The 16,311-nt window shown below is 41.8% G+C and overlaps 1 protein-coding gene across 4 annotated transcripts in view; it reads left to right on the forward strand.

The window, feature by feature from the left end:
- LOC140076180 (UPF0764 protein C16orf89 homolog) overlaps positions 1-10,687 on the forward strand; it is a 71,476-nt gene extending 60,789 nt beyond the window's left edge. For 3 of the 4 annotated variants that reach the window (XM_072122691.1, XM_072122690.1, XM_072122692.1), the window contains 2 exons: positions 9,622-9,702; positions 10,532-10,687. In XM_072122691.1, the coding sequence (XP_071978792.1) occupies positions 9,622-9,702; positions 10,532-10,608 (158 nt within the window). In that variant the 3' untranslated portion in view covers positions 10,609-10,687. Of the gene's footprint in view, positions 1-1,828; positions 2,863-9,621; positions 9,703-10,531 lie in introns of those variants that run through there. The other variant, XM_072122693.1, reaches the window with a different exon arrangement.
- Positions 10,688-16,311: the final 5,624 nt, after the last annotated feature.

Consider the following 16,311-nt stretch of genomic DNA (forward strand, 5'->3'; position numbering starts at 1 on the left):
GGTCTCTGTAACAATTGGTTTTTAAAAATGTTAGATGGTCATAAGAACCAGGATTAACACTAAAGCTTCATTGCAGACACCTTTAATAACCGTTACAGCTGTTTATTGTAGCCTAAGGCTAAAGTACAGTAAATTACCAACATCCAGAGGTCCATTTGTAACTAGAAGTCAGGTGTTCTTAAAGGAAACCTACCATTTCAAATGGTAGGTGTAAGCTGTAAACACCGAGCACCAGCTGGTGCCGGTGCTTAGTTTAGTTAGTGTTAAAACCGCGGTATCGCGGTTTTAACACTTTTTAAACTTTATAGCAGAAGCTGCTTCGGCGCTGCGCGCGACGATCGTACGCACGCAGCGCCGAAGCAGTTTCTGCTATAAAGTTTAAAAAGTGTTAAAACCGCGTTACCGCGGTTTTAATACTAACGAAACTAAGCACCGGCACCAGCTCACCCTGAGCTGGTGCTCGGTGTTTACAGCTTACACCTACCATTTGAAATGGTAGGTTTCCTTTAAGTAGGGGACAGCCTGTATAGTACAAGCGGTCCCCTACTTAAGGTCACCCGACTTACAGATGACCCATAGTTACAGACGGACCCCTCTGCCCCCTGTGACCACTAGTGAAGCTCTCTGGATGTTTTACTATAGTCCCAGATTGCAATAATCAGCTGTAAGGTGTCTGTAATGAAGCTTTATTGATAACTCTTGGTCCCATTACAGCAAAAAAATGTTAACTTTAATTGTCACTGGGGCAAAAAAATTTCTGGTCTGGATCTACAATTATAAAATATACAGTTTCGACTTGCATACAATTTCAACTTAAAGAGAACCCGTCATGCAAAATAACCCTCCTAAACTAAATATATTTTCATAAACTGCCATTAGAGAGCATTGCCACTATCCCTTCATTGTCCCTCTACATGCCTGTAAACCTAAGCAATGAGGTCCTAAAGCTGTATGCAAATGACCTGTGAAATGTCCAATGAAGCATTAGCATATTCAAGCTGTCCACTCTATTCATGAGTGGGAGGTACAGCCACACCCCCAGTGCTTGACTGACAGCCTGTATAATGATGTGAGGCTGTATAATGATGTGCTTCCTGGTGCTGGTGGCCACACCCCCTGCAGCCTGTGTGTGCATGTGTGTGTGTTTAGGAGATATACAGCAGCTCCAGGAGCCATGTTATAGCAGAACATGTCAGATTCATGTGTAGCTGATGTCTGTGTCTCTCACCTGTATATTAGGAGGATGCAGCATGTCAGCAGATACAGCACACACTAGCCATGCTTTACTATACATTATACACAGACATGAACAGGGGGAGGAGAGGGGAGGGGTAACAGGAGTGACATCACTGCCTCTGACCATGTGACCAGCCTCATTTATATGATAAAGAAAAGATGATTTTATAATGATTAATGTATGAAATAACTAGATAAAGGCTGGGATGGGATCCTTGTGAGCTGCTCCAACAGGAAGAGGTGACAGGACTAGTGGCAGAGACCTGATGACAGGTGTCCTTTAAGAACAAACCTCCGGAACCTATCTTGTATGTAACCCAGGGACTGCCTGTACATACTTCTCTGAACTGGCTGCCGTTCGAACAGCAGGTTCAGAAGAGCCAAATTCAACCCCTGCACATCTCGTGGGTGACTCGGGTGGCTATGTGTGCGCCCCAGTAGTCCTCCCCATAATCCAGACCTCCTGGGTATGTTGTGAGCTTAAGGCCTAAATGTGAAGAATCCAAATCAGACAATAATGTAATGTTATGTCACATAATAGAGGAGCTTTTCCTTCATTGTAACAAATAACACATTCTCTATTTGCTCACAGGTACGTGCCACTCTCACATGACAGGAGTAGCAGTAGGAGCTCTTGGCGGTTTTTTGTATTCCTCTACATTTAAGTAAAGTTATAATGTAATGAAATATTCTAAAATACAGTAATGTTCTTAAATAAAAATTGCATTCTTCAAACATGACTCGGTATAATATAGGATAGGCGCCCATACATTACTGCCGCCTGAATTTCATTGCATTTGGCAGAAAGTGTTTGCACATAAAAAATGAGGAGTAAGCTTAAAGCTCACAGAAAATCCCAGTGTAGTCAACTCAAGTGATTAAATTAACCCTTGTTGGATGTAACCATGGTTGAACCTGAACTTTTTTGCTTCCTGAGGGGCTATAGAACTGTGCCCCCTCCACCACACCCAGTACTAATAAATCTGGTAATTTTTTTAGTATGTGGGACATGGTGTGTCACACATGTTGAGACTTGCTGTAAAGAAACGCTAATTTTAAGTGTCAAGTTCTGCTTTGTAGAAGCTGGCTGCGCTCCTGATGCTACTCCCCAACTTACTGTAGATTGTGTTGCCTGAGGCAAAAGGCTCAACTCGCATCATGACTGGAGCACCCCTATGTGTAACAATGAAATATATCAGACCATTTGATCATAGTATTATAGTACATAAGGCTGGAAAAAGACGCAAGTCCAACCTTTAAGAATCAAATATATGTTTTATCCCTTAACCCGTGATATTCTTTCTCTCCAGAAAGGTATCCAGTAGTCCGCCATAGCAACCTCCTGCGGCAGAGAGTTCCACAGTCTCACAGCTCTTACAGTAGAAAACCTTTGTCTATGTTGATGGTAGAATCACCTCTCCTCTAGGCGTAGAGGATGCCCCCTTGTCACACGCCTAGGTATAAAAAAATCTTTGGAGAGATCCTTGTACTGTCCATTCAGATATTTGTACATTGTAATAAGGTCTCCCCTCAGTTGTCTTTTTTCTAAACTGAATAATCCCAAATTTTGTAATCTAGTCTCCCCATTCCCCTAATAATCTTGGTTGCTCTCCTCTGCACCTGTTCCAGTTCTACTAGGTCCTTTTTATACACTGGTCCCCTCTTGATACATCCGCTAATTTTATTTGCTTTAGCAGCAGCCGCCTAGAATTAAGTTTACCACCCAGCAATATCCCCAAGTCCTTTTCATCTCCAGTTTTACCAAGTAATTGACTGTTTAGAACATAATTATACTTTTTGTTTCCATTGCCCAAGTGCATAACTTTACATTTATCTACATTAAACCTCATCAACCACTTCTCTGCCCACTCCTCAAGCTTCTACAAATCCCTCTGTAATGCTAAACTATCAACCTCAGTATTCACTTTACACAGCTTAGTATCATCTGCAAATATTGAAACATGACTGAGTAAACCCACTACAAGGTCATTAATAAAAATATTAAAAAGAAGTTGCCCCATTACTGACCCCTATGGCACTCTACTGGTAACGTTAACCTAATGTGAGAATGTGCCATTAATGACAATCCTCTGTTTTCTATCACTAAGCCAATTACTTACCCAAATACACAGATTTTCTCCTATTCCCAGCAGTCTCATTTTATGTACCAACCTTTTATGCAGCACGGTGTGAAATGCCTTTGAAAAGTCCAGATATACAACATCCACAGCGTCCCCCAGATTCAGGCCGGAACTTACTTCCTTGTAGAAACCAATCAGATTAGTCTGACAGGACCGATCTCTCATAAACCCATGCTGACGCTGGATTATAAGGTTATGCATAGTGAGATACTCGAGGATATCATCTCTAACAAACCCCTCAAATATTTTCCCCATCACACCACTACAGGTCTGTAGTTCCCAGGATCGCTTTTTGATCCTTTTTTGTATATTGCTACCACATTTGCTATGCGCCAGTACTGTGGAACATAACCAGTCCTTAGTGAATCTTCAGATATTGAAAATAACGGTCTGCCTATCACGGTACATAGTTCATGCAGAACCCGGGGGTATACGCCATCTGGCCCCGGTGATTTATCTATCTTAGTGGTTGCAAGTTGGCGCTGTACCTCTTCCTGGGTTAAACTGTTGATATTCCGAAGAGAATTTACATCCTTTTTCTGGGATTTTCCTGGGTAAAGACAATCGAGAAGGTGACATTCAGTAGATTGGCCCTTTCCTGATCTCCTTTCACCATGACCCCCATGTTGTTCCTAAGGGGGCCCACACTCTCCGTTTTTAGTTTCTTATCATTTATATTCTTGAAAAATAATTTGGGATTATTTTCGTTCTCCCTGGCAATATTTCTCTCAGTCTATTTTTGTGGCATTTATCTGCTTTTTACAGGATTTATTTTTCTCTCTATAATCCTGTAATGCCTAATTGCTTCCTTCACTTAGCACCTTAAACGCCTTCTCTTTCTCGCTTATTGCTTTCCTTGCAGTTAGCCACATTGGGCATCATTTACTTACCCGGTCCTGTTGCGATCCAGCGGCGCGTTCTCCGACAAGGATTAGGGTCTTCCGGCGATTCACTAAGGCCGTGCGCCCGATGTCCACCAGGTGTCGCTGCTGTGCTGAAGTCCGCCGAGGTCTGCTGGAGTTCAACAACCTATTCCTGGTGATTGATTTTGCGATACAATTAGTTTCTTAAATCCCGCGGTTTTTCCGAATCCGTTGGGTTTTCCGAGGGCCACACCGCCTGATTTCTGGCGCATGAAAGCCGCCGCCGATGCACCATAGTCCGATCGCGTGCGCCAAAATCCCGGGGCAATTCGGCGCAAATCGGAAAAATTTGTGAAACCCGGCGGAAAAAAGCGATTCGGACCCTTAGTAAATGTGCCCCATTGGCTTTTTCTTGTTCCTCTTATGCTTTTTCCCATACAGTGTGTGCTTCTCACAGGACTGTTTTAAAGTATATGAGAAAAGTCCCATTTTTTTTTGGGGGGGGGGGGCTTTTGTCTTTGAGAACATTGTCCCAGTTTATGCCTATAAGGTCTTTCCTTTAGTTGCTGAAAATTTGCCCTCTTGAAGTTTAGTGTGTTGGTTGCCCCTTCACTAACAATCTTAGTAAAGCGCAATACAAAATCGATGATATTATTATCACTATTACCCAGGTTCCCCCCAACCTGTAATCTTGATACCCTGTCAGGTCTGTTGGTTAGGATAAGGTCCAGCAATGCCCCCCTCTTGTTGGCTCCAGGACTAGTTGCGACAGGTAATTGTCTTTTGCTGTCAACAAAAACCTGCCACCTCTGAACGACCTTTCACAATTTATTCTTATATTTAAAATAAATCATAAATGAATTCAAAACCTAAGATAATGTTTACAATGTAGGGTACAAGATTTGCACAAATATTATATTTATACCAACTTTTAGATGAATTTGTGGATAAAAACAGGGTTGTATAGAGACACCCTACCAAAGAGTGCAAATGAGTGGATCTTTATTTCCCACAAAAGCATACTCTCTTCTTCGGGTTAATTAAAACACATAAAATATAAATATAAGTATTATATAAAAAGCAAAAATAATATACCATATATACATGAGTATAAGCCAACCCAAGAATTAGCCGAGACCCCTAATTTTAACGCAAAAAAAACTGGAAAAACCTATAAGCCGAGTTTGGGAAATGAATTGCTTACAGCCTCCCAGTAAATAGCCAGCCCCTGTAGTATATAAACTGCTAACCCCTGTAGTATATAGCCTGCCAGCCCCCTGTAGTGTATAGCCTGCCCAGCCCCCTGTAGTGTACAGCCTGCCCAGCCCCCTGTAGTGTACAGCCTGCCCAGCCCCCTGTAGTGTACAGCCTGCCCAGCCCCCTGTAGTGTACAGCCTGCCAATCCCCCTGTAGTATACAGCCTGCCCATCCCCCTGTAGTATACAGCCTGCCCAGCCCCCTGTAGTATACAACCTGCCCAGCCCCCTGTAGTATACAACCTGCCCAGCCCCCTGTAGTATACAGCCTGCCCAGCCCCCTGTAGTATACAGCCTGTCCAGCCACCTGTAGAAAGCAGCCTGCCCAGTCCCCAGTGGTATGCAGCCTGCCCAGTCCCCAGTGGTATGCAGCCTGCCCAGCCCCTGCGGGTGGCTGACGTCACAATCCCTGTGAAGGACCGTACGGGGACACGGAACCGATGCCGGAGCATTGCGCTATAGAAGAGGAATTGCCAGGGGGCGTCGGAAGGTGAGTACTGTGTTTGTTTTTTTCTCATGACTCGAGTATAAGCCACTCGAGTATAAGCCGAGGTGAAGTTTTTCAGCACTATTTCTTCTTGTAATAAGACTAATGGTAAAACAATGGCCCAGCGCCGCCACAAATAAACAGCCTATAAAAAAACCCCAGTGAGATGTTTATTGGTAAGTCACTAAAGCAAGTTTATTCAGTTAGTTCTCATGATCCTTGCCATGTGGAGCGTTACTCTACTGGATGGATCCATCAGTTGCTGGATAAAGATACAAACATGGTCCCAGGTATGTTTTTGTGTTACCTATGGTCAACATAACTATGGTTCCCCACCATGTATTCTGCACCCACTGTCCTGATCCCCTCATTCCTGCCTTCATAACTCTCCATGCTTTATATTTGTTTACCCAGTTCTCATATTAACTGATCCAATAAACCATTGCCCACTTCAAGACGATGAAGAAATCTGAGGGCTGTGTGGTCCTAATGTCCCCAATTCCATTAGTGCATAACTTCATATTACATTGACAACATTAATAGAGTTTCCCAGTGTTGAAATGAATGTTGTAATAATAATAATTAATGCTACATTTACCACCCTATTACTTTGTTTTCCATGAATTTACAGATACTTACAGAAATTTGCAGTACAGAGGTAGCAACATATGGATAAAGACTGTGCAGGGTTTGACTTTTGCTATTTTGGACACCAAGCAGCACAGTTCTCAAACTTTTGGCTTACCTTTTTCTTTAATTTTTGAGACTTTTCATGGGGCTTGTACTCAAAGTTCACCATTGTCTAGTTTTCTGCAGTGTTTACTGAGTTATCATCTGAATCCAGATATGAAAGTTGCGATTTTTTAAAAAAGTTTACAAAAAGTTGCAAATTTTGGTGCAAATTTATGCCCCTGACCAAGTGTAGAAAATAGCTTCCAACTGGTTTGGAGACTTTTCGCGACTTTTGATTTAAAAAGTTGCAAATTCACTAAAGACCAAATTCCACATATATCAATAATGAAAAACTACCAAGATACATATGACCAAGTAAAAAGCCAAGAAAATTCCCAAAAAACAGACGGACAAAACCAGACTTACGATACATGTACCCTAAAGGCACTGGTTTACAAGGACAAGTGAGTAGTTTATTTTCCCAAATAGTCCTGATAAGTTCCCTTTAAAGGAAATCTACCATCTGGAATCTTCTTACTGAAGTGTATCCAGTGGTATATTCCCTTGGACAGCATGGTCCAAAAATTTTGCTTTATGTAGCCTGGCATGGCCTCCTGGTAAGATATGTACCACCGGCTTCCCCAACATTGTTGACACACAAGAGTGCGTTTCTGTTATGGTTCCTGTTACTAGTTTCTGGATCTCGCAGAGGCTAGGTAGACGCCCACAGCAGCCTCTGCAGCAAATTAGCATATTATAAAATAATGTTTAAAGGGACAAGGAGGCATACAAGGCCATATAAAATAAAGTTTATGGAACAAGCAGTCTAGGTGTTTCAGATACTTTATTTCAAACATTATATAACGCAGAGATTTTTTCAAAAACATGTTTGGCATATACAGTAATTTGTGTATGGGAACCTTTCCCCTGCTAAAAATAGCACGTAAAAAATGGACCATCTACCCCTTCCTACCTCTATTTTACACATATCTCCATATTTCATTTTTTCAAAGTACTTGGCCTTTATTAATTATTATTATTTATTATTTTATTCCTTCAGATTTTTAGGAGCATTTTATAAGATATCTTCCTATAATTGCAGCTCTAGTGGTCCAGTTGTTAATGGTTTAACCTGCCTAACTAAACATATTACCCAGAAGCAATATGTCTGTCATAGATGGAATATTAATCTTCAGTGCTCTACATACCTCCACATAGTTTTTCCAAAACTGGAGGATAGACCTCCAGTTCCGTAACGTATGCTTTTGTATTTCCGTAATTTTGCTTTCTTGACATTTATGGTACAGGACCCCTCTTCCTTTTCTAAATTTACTGATCATTTTGGAGGAATAATCTGTGAACAATCTTAAATCAAATACGCTTACAAGTTTCTTATACTTATACAATATTTTAAAAAATACTTGACCATTGTGATTCCTGAAACAAACCATTATTTTGCATCCATTCATATCTACTAACATGAGAGCCAGATAAAGCCCGCGACGAAAGAAATTTATATATTTTTGAAACCGATCATTTTGAGTCACCTAATCCATCAATAGATTCCATTTCTTTATAGATCTTTACTAGAGATGAGTGCAACTGAATTTTAAGTTTGGTCATGGGTTTGGGTATGTACTGCATGTCATATTGCTAGATTGGCGGCCATGCAGTCAATTCGGGAAATTGACACCTCTAGCTACTAGTCATGGCTATGATTCGCCAGGGGTATGCCAATCATGTACTGCGCATCTCTCATATTTCGCTATCACCAATTATGTTACTTCTATATACCAAATAATAAATAACCCCTTCATGACTGTCAGACAGCTATAGTGTAAAGGAGTCGTACCGCACACCAGTATGTTTGTTCAGGTGCTCTGGATAGGGTCCCAATCCCATCAATACATCTGATATGGAATCCAGTCACACTGATTGTTAATCTTAAGTAAGTGGTAGTTTATTTTTGGCAAACCGATAAGTGTAACGTTTCGGTCACTGACCTTTGTCAGACACTGTAATAAAATATAATATAGTGCATCAATAGGTGAGTTATTAAATCTACAGTACATGTCAGTAGATATAAAATACATGCCAATAGATATAAAGTAATTTGGTGGGGGCGGGGGGAAAGGGGGAGAAGTGCATAAACATCGTACAAAATTGCAGTATGTATCAGCTTGATATAGGACAGTTGGTCCCATGGATATCTGGGGGCGAAGGTCGGTGACCGAAACGTTACACTTATCTGTTTGCCAAAAATAAACTACCACTTACTTAAGATTAACAATCAGTGTACTGGATTCCATATCAGATGTCAGATGGCTATACATGTCCTTTTTGCACATGCCCCTGCAGAAAGGACATTTACAAACGTCATGTCAGTGGCCAACTTCAAATGGCTATATCTCCTAAACCCTTGCACATAGAAACACAATTGTGCCATGTTCTACAGGACAATCTCTGTTTTAATCAGGTATAAGGATTTTGTATGGACCAGAGATTTCCGCTCTTAAAGCTATCTACTTCCGAGACTTCCAACTGTAAATTTAAGAGTGGATATTTCCGGTTCTGTAAAGCATCCATACACTATTACGGTAGATCCGGTGGTAGGTGCATCTAGCGTATGCAAGGATAGCCCTTTTTAGGGCTAATCCTTTACTGCCCTCTACCTTTGCCAATCTTTAATCAGGGTAATATGCAAATTTTCTAAAGAGGCTACTGGGGCGTGGAGTAGCTGGAGCTGAGGCTACACGGCGTGGGTACTCCACACCCCAGTAGCCTCTTTGACCCTCCTACCCAGATATCTTCAGCGTGCATCCGCGAAGCCGGGGCACTGCGAATCTCGGCTCCAAAGTAGGATCAAAGAGGCTACTGGGGTATGAAGTAGCCGCACCATGACACAATAGTAGCAATGCATATATAAAGGTTTATGTGTAATGATATTCATTCAAATTTCATCACAGGAAACAATGTGAATTCAGAAAATGCTGCCAATAAAAATCATTCACCAAAAAGGGTCAAAAGAAGAAATAGAGTATTTTTAGGTAAGTTGGAAAAAGGTACAGATAAGTTATTGCTATGAACGTGTACTATAGAGTCTTAAAACTGCATATTAGCTTGGTATATTGCAAAATTTTGATCATTGGGGTCTTCTGTGACCCCTACTGATCACGCGAATGGGGGAAGAAGGGGAGAATCAGCACCTGACAATGGGTATGCAGTATGAGAATTTATCAGGAAAGGTGTATCACAAAATATCTCCACAATACAGTATCTTATAGAGATACAGATTTTGGCACACGAAGTACTGACATATTCTTTGTACTGACAGTGACACAGGGTACTCTGAGGGTCGTAACTACAACAGTAGCTGCCAAAGCAGCTGCTATGGGGTTTGCTGTGTCAGGGGGCCCAGAAGGGTGCTGACAGTGGCTCCACCTCACTGTACATCACCATCCTCCTGCATTCCTTTACTAGAAAGCTGAACAGAAGCTGTTCTTTTTGCTGTCCTGTATAATTAGAGGATACACAGTCTCCACAGAGCACTTTGAGTAGCTCAGCCCCTGGTTCATGGAATTTTCAATGCACATGGGAGAGGGTACAAAGAGGGAAATGACCAGATCATGGCCCATGGTACTGTTGTGTGTATGGAGCCTAAGGGAAAGAGGGCCCCATTCAGAAGACTGCTATGGGGCCCACTATCTCCTAGTTACGCCCCTGGGTAATCTTTATACCTACATAAGGTCTTGGGGATAGAGATGTGCTGTGTGTATAAGGTCTAAATGTGAAGAATCCAAATCAGACACTATTGTAATGTTATGTTGCAGCTTTTCCTAAATTGTACCAAATAACCCATTTTCTGTTTGGTCACAGGTACGTGCCACTCCCACATGACAGCAGTAGCAGTAGGAGCTCTTGGCGGTTTTCTGTATTCCTCTACATTTATGTAATATTATAATGTAATGAAACATTATACATAAGAGTAATGTGCTCAAATAAAAATGTAAAAATGTTAGTTTTATTGATTCCCACAGAATGCAATTTGTATAATAAAGGGTCCTATGACCTGCCGCATACATTATTGACACATGAAGTGCATTTCATTTGAAGTCAACTAAAGTGATTATATTAACCCTTGTTGTAAGTAGCAATAGATCAATTCCCGCATTTTTTTGTAAAAATGGGGGAAACAGCCTGGGAGCCCCCTTTTAAGGAGGGACCCCACGCATATTTTTGTCAAATATTTGAAGAAAAAACGACATGGGGTGCCCCTATTTTTCAAATCAGCCAGATGCAAAAAAGCAGCAACAGCCTGCTATTACTTAGCTGGGATAGCCCACTGTTAGGGGGCTATTCCAGCGCAACAATAACAGCCTGCAGCCGCCCCACTACCTGACCATCTATAGACGGTCAGGTACTGGTTTGTACCCGGCTCTTCCTGGCACCCCTGGTGGCGGTGGGTACCGGGGTAATGGTATGGGCGTTAGTGTGAATTTGCCAAAAAAATTAAGACAAACACTAAGGCCAGCCCTTAGTAATGAGCACCGTCATCTAGCCGGCACCACTACTAAGGCAAACTATGAAGTGTCGCAAAAAAATAAATCACACCATTTTTAACAAATATAAGTTTAATTGAACAAAAAACGCAGACACACCCTCGTTGACCATTTTATTTTTTAGAAACGTCGGTCATCAACGTAATCCTTTGAATCCGAAGTAGTCCACAGCAGGAACGGTCCTGGAAGACACAAACACACAAAAAAGGGCACACAGCCATGGGGGGGGGGGGGACATGCTCATTGCCTGGGGGGAGGGGACATGCTCATTGCCTGGGGGGGAGGGCATGCTCATTGTCTAGGGGGGGGGATATGCTCGTTGTCTAGGGGGGGACATGCTCGTTGTCTGGGGGGCATGCTCGTTGTCTAGGGGGGGGACATGCTCGTTGTCTAGGGGGGGCATGCTCGTTGTCTAGGGGGGGGGCATGCTTGTTGTCTAGGGGGGGTGTGCTCATTGTCTAGGGGGGGCACATGCTCGTTGTCTGGGGGGTGGCATGCTCGTTGTCTAGGGGGAGTGGAATATGCCCCCCAATTATATACATAAATATACATTGGTGCCAGTGGGGTTAATCAGTGTATATATATATATATATATATATATACATTGGTGTCAGTGAATGCGTTGGAGGTATGAGCAGTGGCGTGGTTAGGGGGCGTGGCTAGGGTGTTGCTTCTGCGGGTAAAAAATTTAGTCCCTTTTTCTCCTCCGCAAAAGTTGGGAGGTATGAGCAGTCGGTGTGCTGGGTAAGTATTGCATCACCAGCTGGCAAGTGTATTAGGTGAGAATCAAAGCGATATTTTTATCGTACAGTATTTAGGGTGTATTGACATCTTAACCTTTGTACACTTATATACAGCCATTCTTATAGGCTTGCTTTATGCTAACCGTACACTGACTGATTTTGATTGAATTTCTAATGAGGTGATATGCCGGTAAGCACTCACAGGGGAACATTTACTTACATCCCCCCTGTAGTTTACTAAGATTGTGCGCCCGATATCCTGCATGTGTCGCTTCCCCGCACATGTCCAACAGAGTTCCCCATCTTTTTACGGGTGCATGTAAGTGCATAGTCTTGCGACACAAGTTAAATCCCGAACTCAGACTGTTGCACGGAAGCCAAATCAGCTGTGCCAAAATCCAATCGGGTGCAGCGCAGTCATCAATTAAATATCTGTAATCCCCCCAAAAAAACGAACAGTTCAAGGAAACCCTTAGTAAATGAACCCCAATATGATTATTTCGCCACAGACCACTTTTTGGGGGGCATTTATCAATTTTGGCTCTAGTCTGTGTTTTTGGCACATGAATCATGCTATAATTTACACTGGAGTGTTAGATTGTGGCGCAATGATTAATGAAGTGGCGCATGATCGAAAAGGGCCTAAATTGACAAGCCTTTAGCAGCTATGGGGGAGATTTATGAACCTGTCTACGACAGAATTCTATTCTAGTTTGCACTAAAAAAGTTCTGCACCACATTTATAAAGAGTTTTAGACTCTACTACAACTAGGCTCTACTACAACTAGCTTGACAAAAGGGGTGTTGCATGTAAGAAGGGGGCATGGTTTCATGCCATAAAGGTCTGTGCGTCAAAAACACTGCTGACCCAACACAATTTTGTTCTAATTTTCTGACATAAGGTAAGCCAACTAATAGGAGGTACAGAGTACGACAAGACACTCTTATACTAGGACAGATTTATCACCCAGCATCAGACACTTATATGAATCTGGTTCAGAATAAGACTCTCTAGTCTAACTCTGTCTAACCTGAGGACACTTTTTATAAATCTGCCCCTACAAATGTGCACCACAAATTGTGCTAAAAACATGTTGGTAAACTAGAAGCACAGGAAAAGTGGGGAGATTTCAAAGCTGCGTCCAAATTGTGCCCCCCCCCCCAAAAAAAAGACCTGAGTATCGAAAAACACCTGATATTGTGGCACCAAAACTTCATAAATAAGGTGCAACAGGCGCAGCAAGGGGAAAAAAAAAGCTTCAGAAAACTGTTGGGAAGGCAATAATGAATGCCCCCCTTTGATTCTCGTGAGACAAGAGCATCACAACTGTGGGGCTCATTTACTAAGGGACCTGTGGCCACGATTCAGTCAGGTTTTCCAGAATATTTCCGATTTGCGCCGTTTTGTGCCGAACTGCCCCGAGTTTTTGGCACACGGCATCGGGTTGTGGCGCATCGGCGCCGGCTTTTACGCGACAGAAATCGGGGGCATGGCCATCAGCCAACCCGACGGATTCTGAAAAACCGCGGAATTTAAAAAACTAAATGTGTCGCAAGATCAAGCACTCACATGCACCAGGAAGTGAACTCCGGCGAACCTTGGCGCAGCAGCGACACCTGTTGGATTTTGGGTGCTCGACCCTAGTGAATCCCGCAGAACCCGAATCAGCGTCTGACAACGCGCCGTGGGATCGCGACTGGACTGGGTAAGTAAATCTGTCCCTGTGTGTTGCTTTCTGCCCATTGCTTCAATTTACTTACCTTTGCTGCAAGTAGTTTCTAGAAATTTTTAATCTTTTGTAGATAGAATGATTTTCAAACATCCAAAAAAGGAAGCAAATTATTGATAAAAAAAATTATATTTTAAATAAAAGATCAACTAAGACACCTTTACGCATATATTGTGATAAGGTGATAAGGTAAAAACTTATACATCTGGTATCCATTAGAATCTATACTAACTGGTATCCATCAGATACTATACTATCTATTAGATACTATACTATCTGGTATCCATAGATACTTAACTATTTATTAGATACTATCCATTATATGTTTTACACCAATTAAGAGCACACTGTTTTGGTATTTTTATGCGTTATGTATTTGTGCTCATAACATGAAAATACAGCGCCACGAATCATAAGCTTATTTAGATGTAAAAACAAAACAAGGGTAGCCATGTTGAAAAGTATAGGGGTCTTCCTTTAGAAATATTTGAATGCATCATAAAACAACCTTTGGATCAGTTGTCACTGTAGGAAAACTGCAATATATTTGATAAGACAACAGCTGCAGAGAGAATTCTGTTCTGTAAGTTTAACTCTTGCGACCGAAGAAGACATGAAGAGAATAATGGTATAAGATGTCACTAAGCCCACACATCGCCTGCCACCACTATACAAGAAACAGCCTATATGGATACCCCAGTAATAGCTTCATTTGTAAGCAGGGTCGGACTGGGGTGCCAAGGGCCCACCAGTGAAATTAATTCTGGGGGCCCACCAGCTGCTTCATTGATACGTGCGAGCCACCCCCATGTATATTTTCATTGCGTTTCTGAACCTGCTGCAAAAGCAAGGTGTGAATGCAGCCTGTGGCCATGTTCACACATTCCGTTTTTTGTTGCTTTTTTCAACGCTTTGGAAAGACGATCTGTTCCTCTTCCATTTGAATGCATGTCCATTCAGCAGATAAACTTTAAATTTTTGCAACAAAAAAACAGAATGTGTGAAAGCAGCCTCAGGCTTTCTGCACACTACACTTGTGCAGTTCTTGGGATGCAAACAATGGTCCCATGGAACATTGTTTGAGGGTTTCTTGTCATCGGGATGTAAGTACATAATAATAGCCTGAACAGCAAACATGGTTAGGACCTCCTCTGTCATTTGCAGCTCAGGCAGTTGGCTCATAAACAGGGCTGTGAAATTCACAGCCATGTGCATGAGCCCATAGAAGTGAATGAGGATGTGTAAAACAATCCTGCAGAAAACAGGCCTCAGGCCCCATGCACACTTTTTGTTTTTGATGAGTTTTAACTGCATTGGAAACCGCAAAAGGGAAGGGGCTTTGTCAGAACACATATGTCTTTCTACTGAAACACTTTTGTTCTGGAATGAGCCCCTCCCTGTTGCGTTTTTAAATGGAAATAAAACAGATCAAGAACTGCAACGTGTGAATGGGGCCTGAGGCTTGTTATCTGCCGGACTGTTTAACTTCCTGGAATCAGTATTTAACATTTTATCACCAGGATGAAGGATTGTAAACCTGCAGATCCTGCCAGAGGTGGCGCACACCAGCATGTAAGTGTGCTTGGTTTATAATCCTTCATCCTGGTGATAGATGTCCTTTAAGGACTGCACATGGTACATGTATGTCCTTAACAGGTTTCAGGTACAGGTGGTCCCCTACTAAAGGACACCCGACTTACAGACAGCCCCTAGTTACAGACATACCCCTTGCCCACTGTTACCTCTGGTGAAGTCTCTGGATGTTACTTTAGTGCCAGACTGCAATGATCATCTGTAAGGTGTCTGTAATGAAGCTTTATTGGTAATCTTCGGTTTCATTACAGCAAAAAAATTTGAAAATCTAATTGTCACTGGGGCAAAAAAATTTTTTGTCTGGATCTACAATTATAAAATATACAATTTCTACTTACATACAAAGTCAACTTAAGTACAAACCTAAGGAACCTATCTGGTAAATAACCCAGGGACTGCCCGTATATGAAGAAGGTTCACAGGCTGAGTCCTCTTCATACACACCTTTGTACCAAAGGTTCATTTTTTATATAAAAACTGAATAAAAGCTTTATGAATTTGGTGTCCTCGTGATCACACTTACCCAAGGAATTAAGGGGAGCTATGATTTGGAGCATACAGTGAAAGCCATACATACGTAGCCCACAAAAATCCATTGGGATTTTTTCCCGCTTTCCAGTACATGGCATAGAATATTAAATACCATCACTAGGAAGTACAATTTGTTATGCAGAAAACAAGCCTCATACAGCTCGGTACATGGAAATAACACAGTTATGGATTTATAAAGACACAGAAGTAAAAATGGAAAATCAAAGATGAAAATGGTCTGGTCTTTAACCCTTTAAGGGTTAATATTCCGTGCAGTGCACTAGGAAGCTGGAGAAAAAATCCAAATGTGGTATAAATGACAAAAAAGTTGCATTATTTTTATTACAGGCTCGGTTTCACACATCTCTTACTTTTTTAAACTTTGATGTACGGAGCTGGAGAAGCTGACGTTTTCAGTGATATCAGTTTGTGAAGTGAAGAAGCTTTTCATCACTTTTTATTCAAATGTTTGTCCATTGAAATGGTGATGAATCTGCAAT

Source organism: Engystomops pustulosus, chromosome 8 (assembly GCF_040894005.1).
Source record: "Engystomops pustulosus chromosome 8, aEngPut4.maternal, whole genome shotgun sequence".
Lineage (NCBI taxonomy): Eukaryota > Metazoa > Chordata > Amphibia > Anura > Leptodactylidae > Engystomops > Engystomops pustulosus.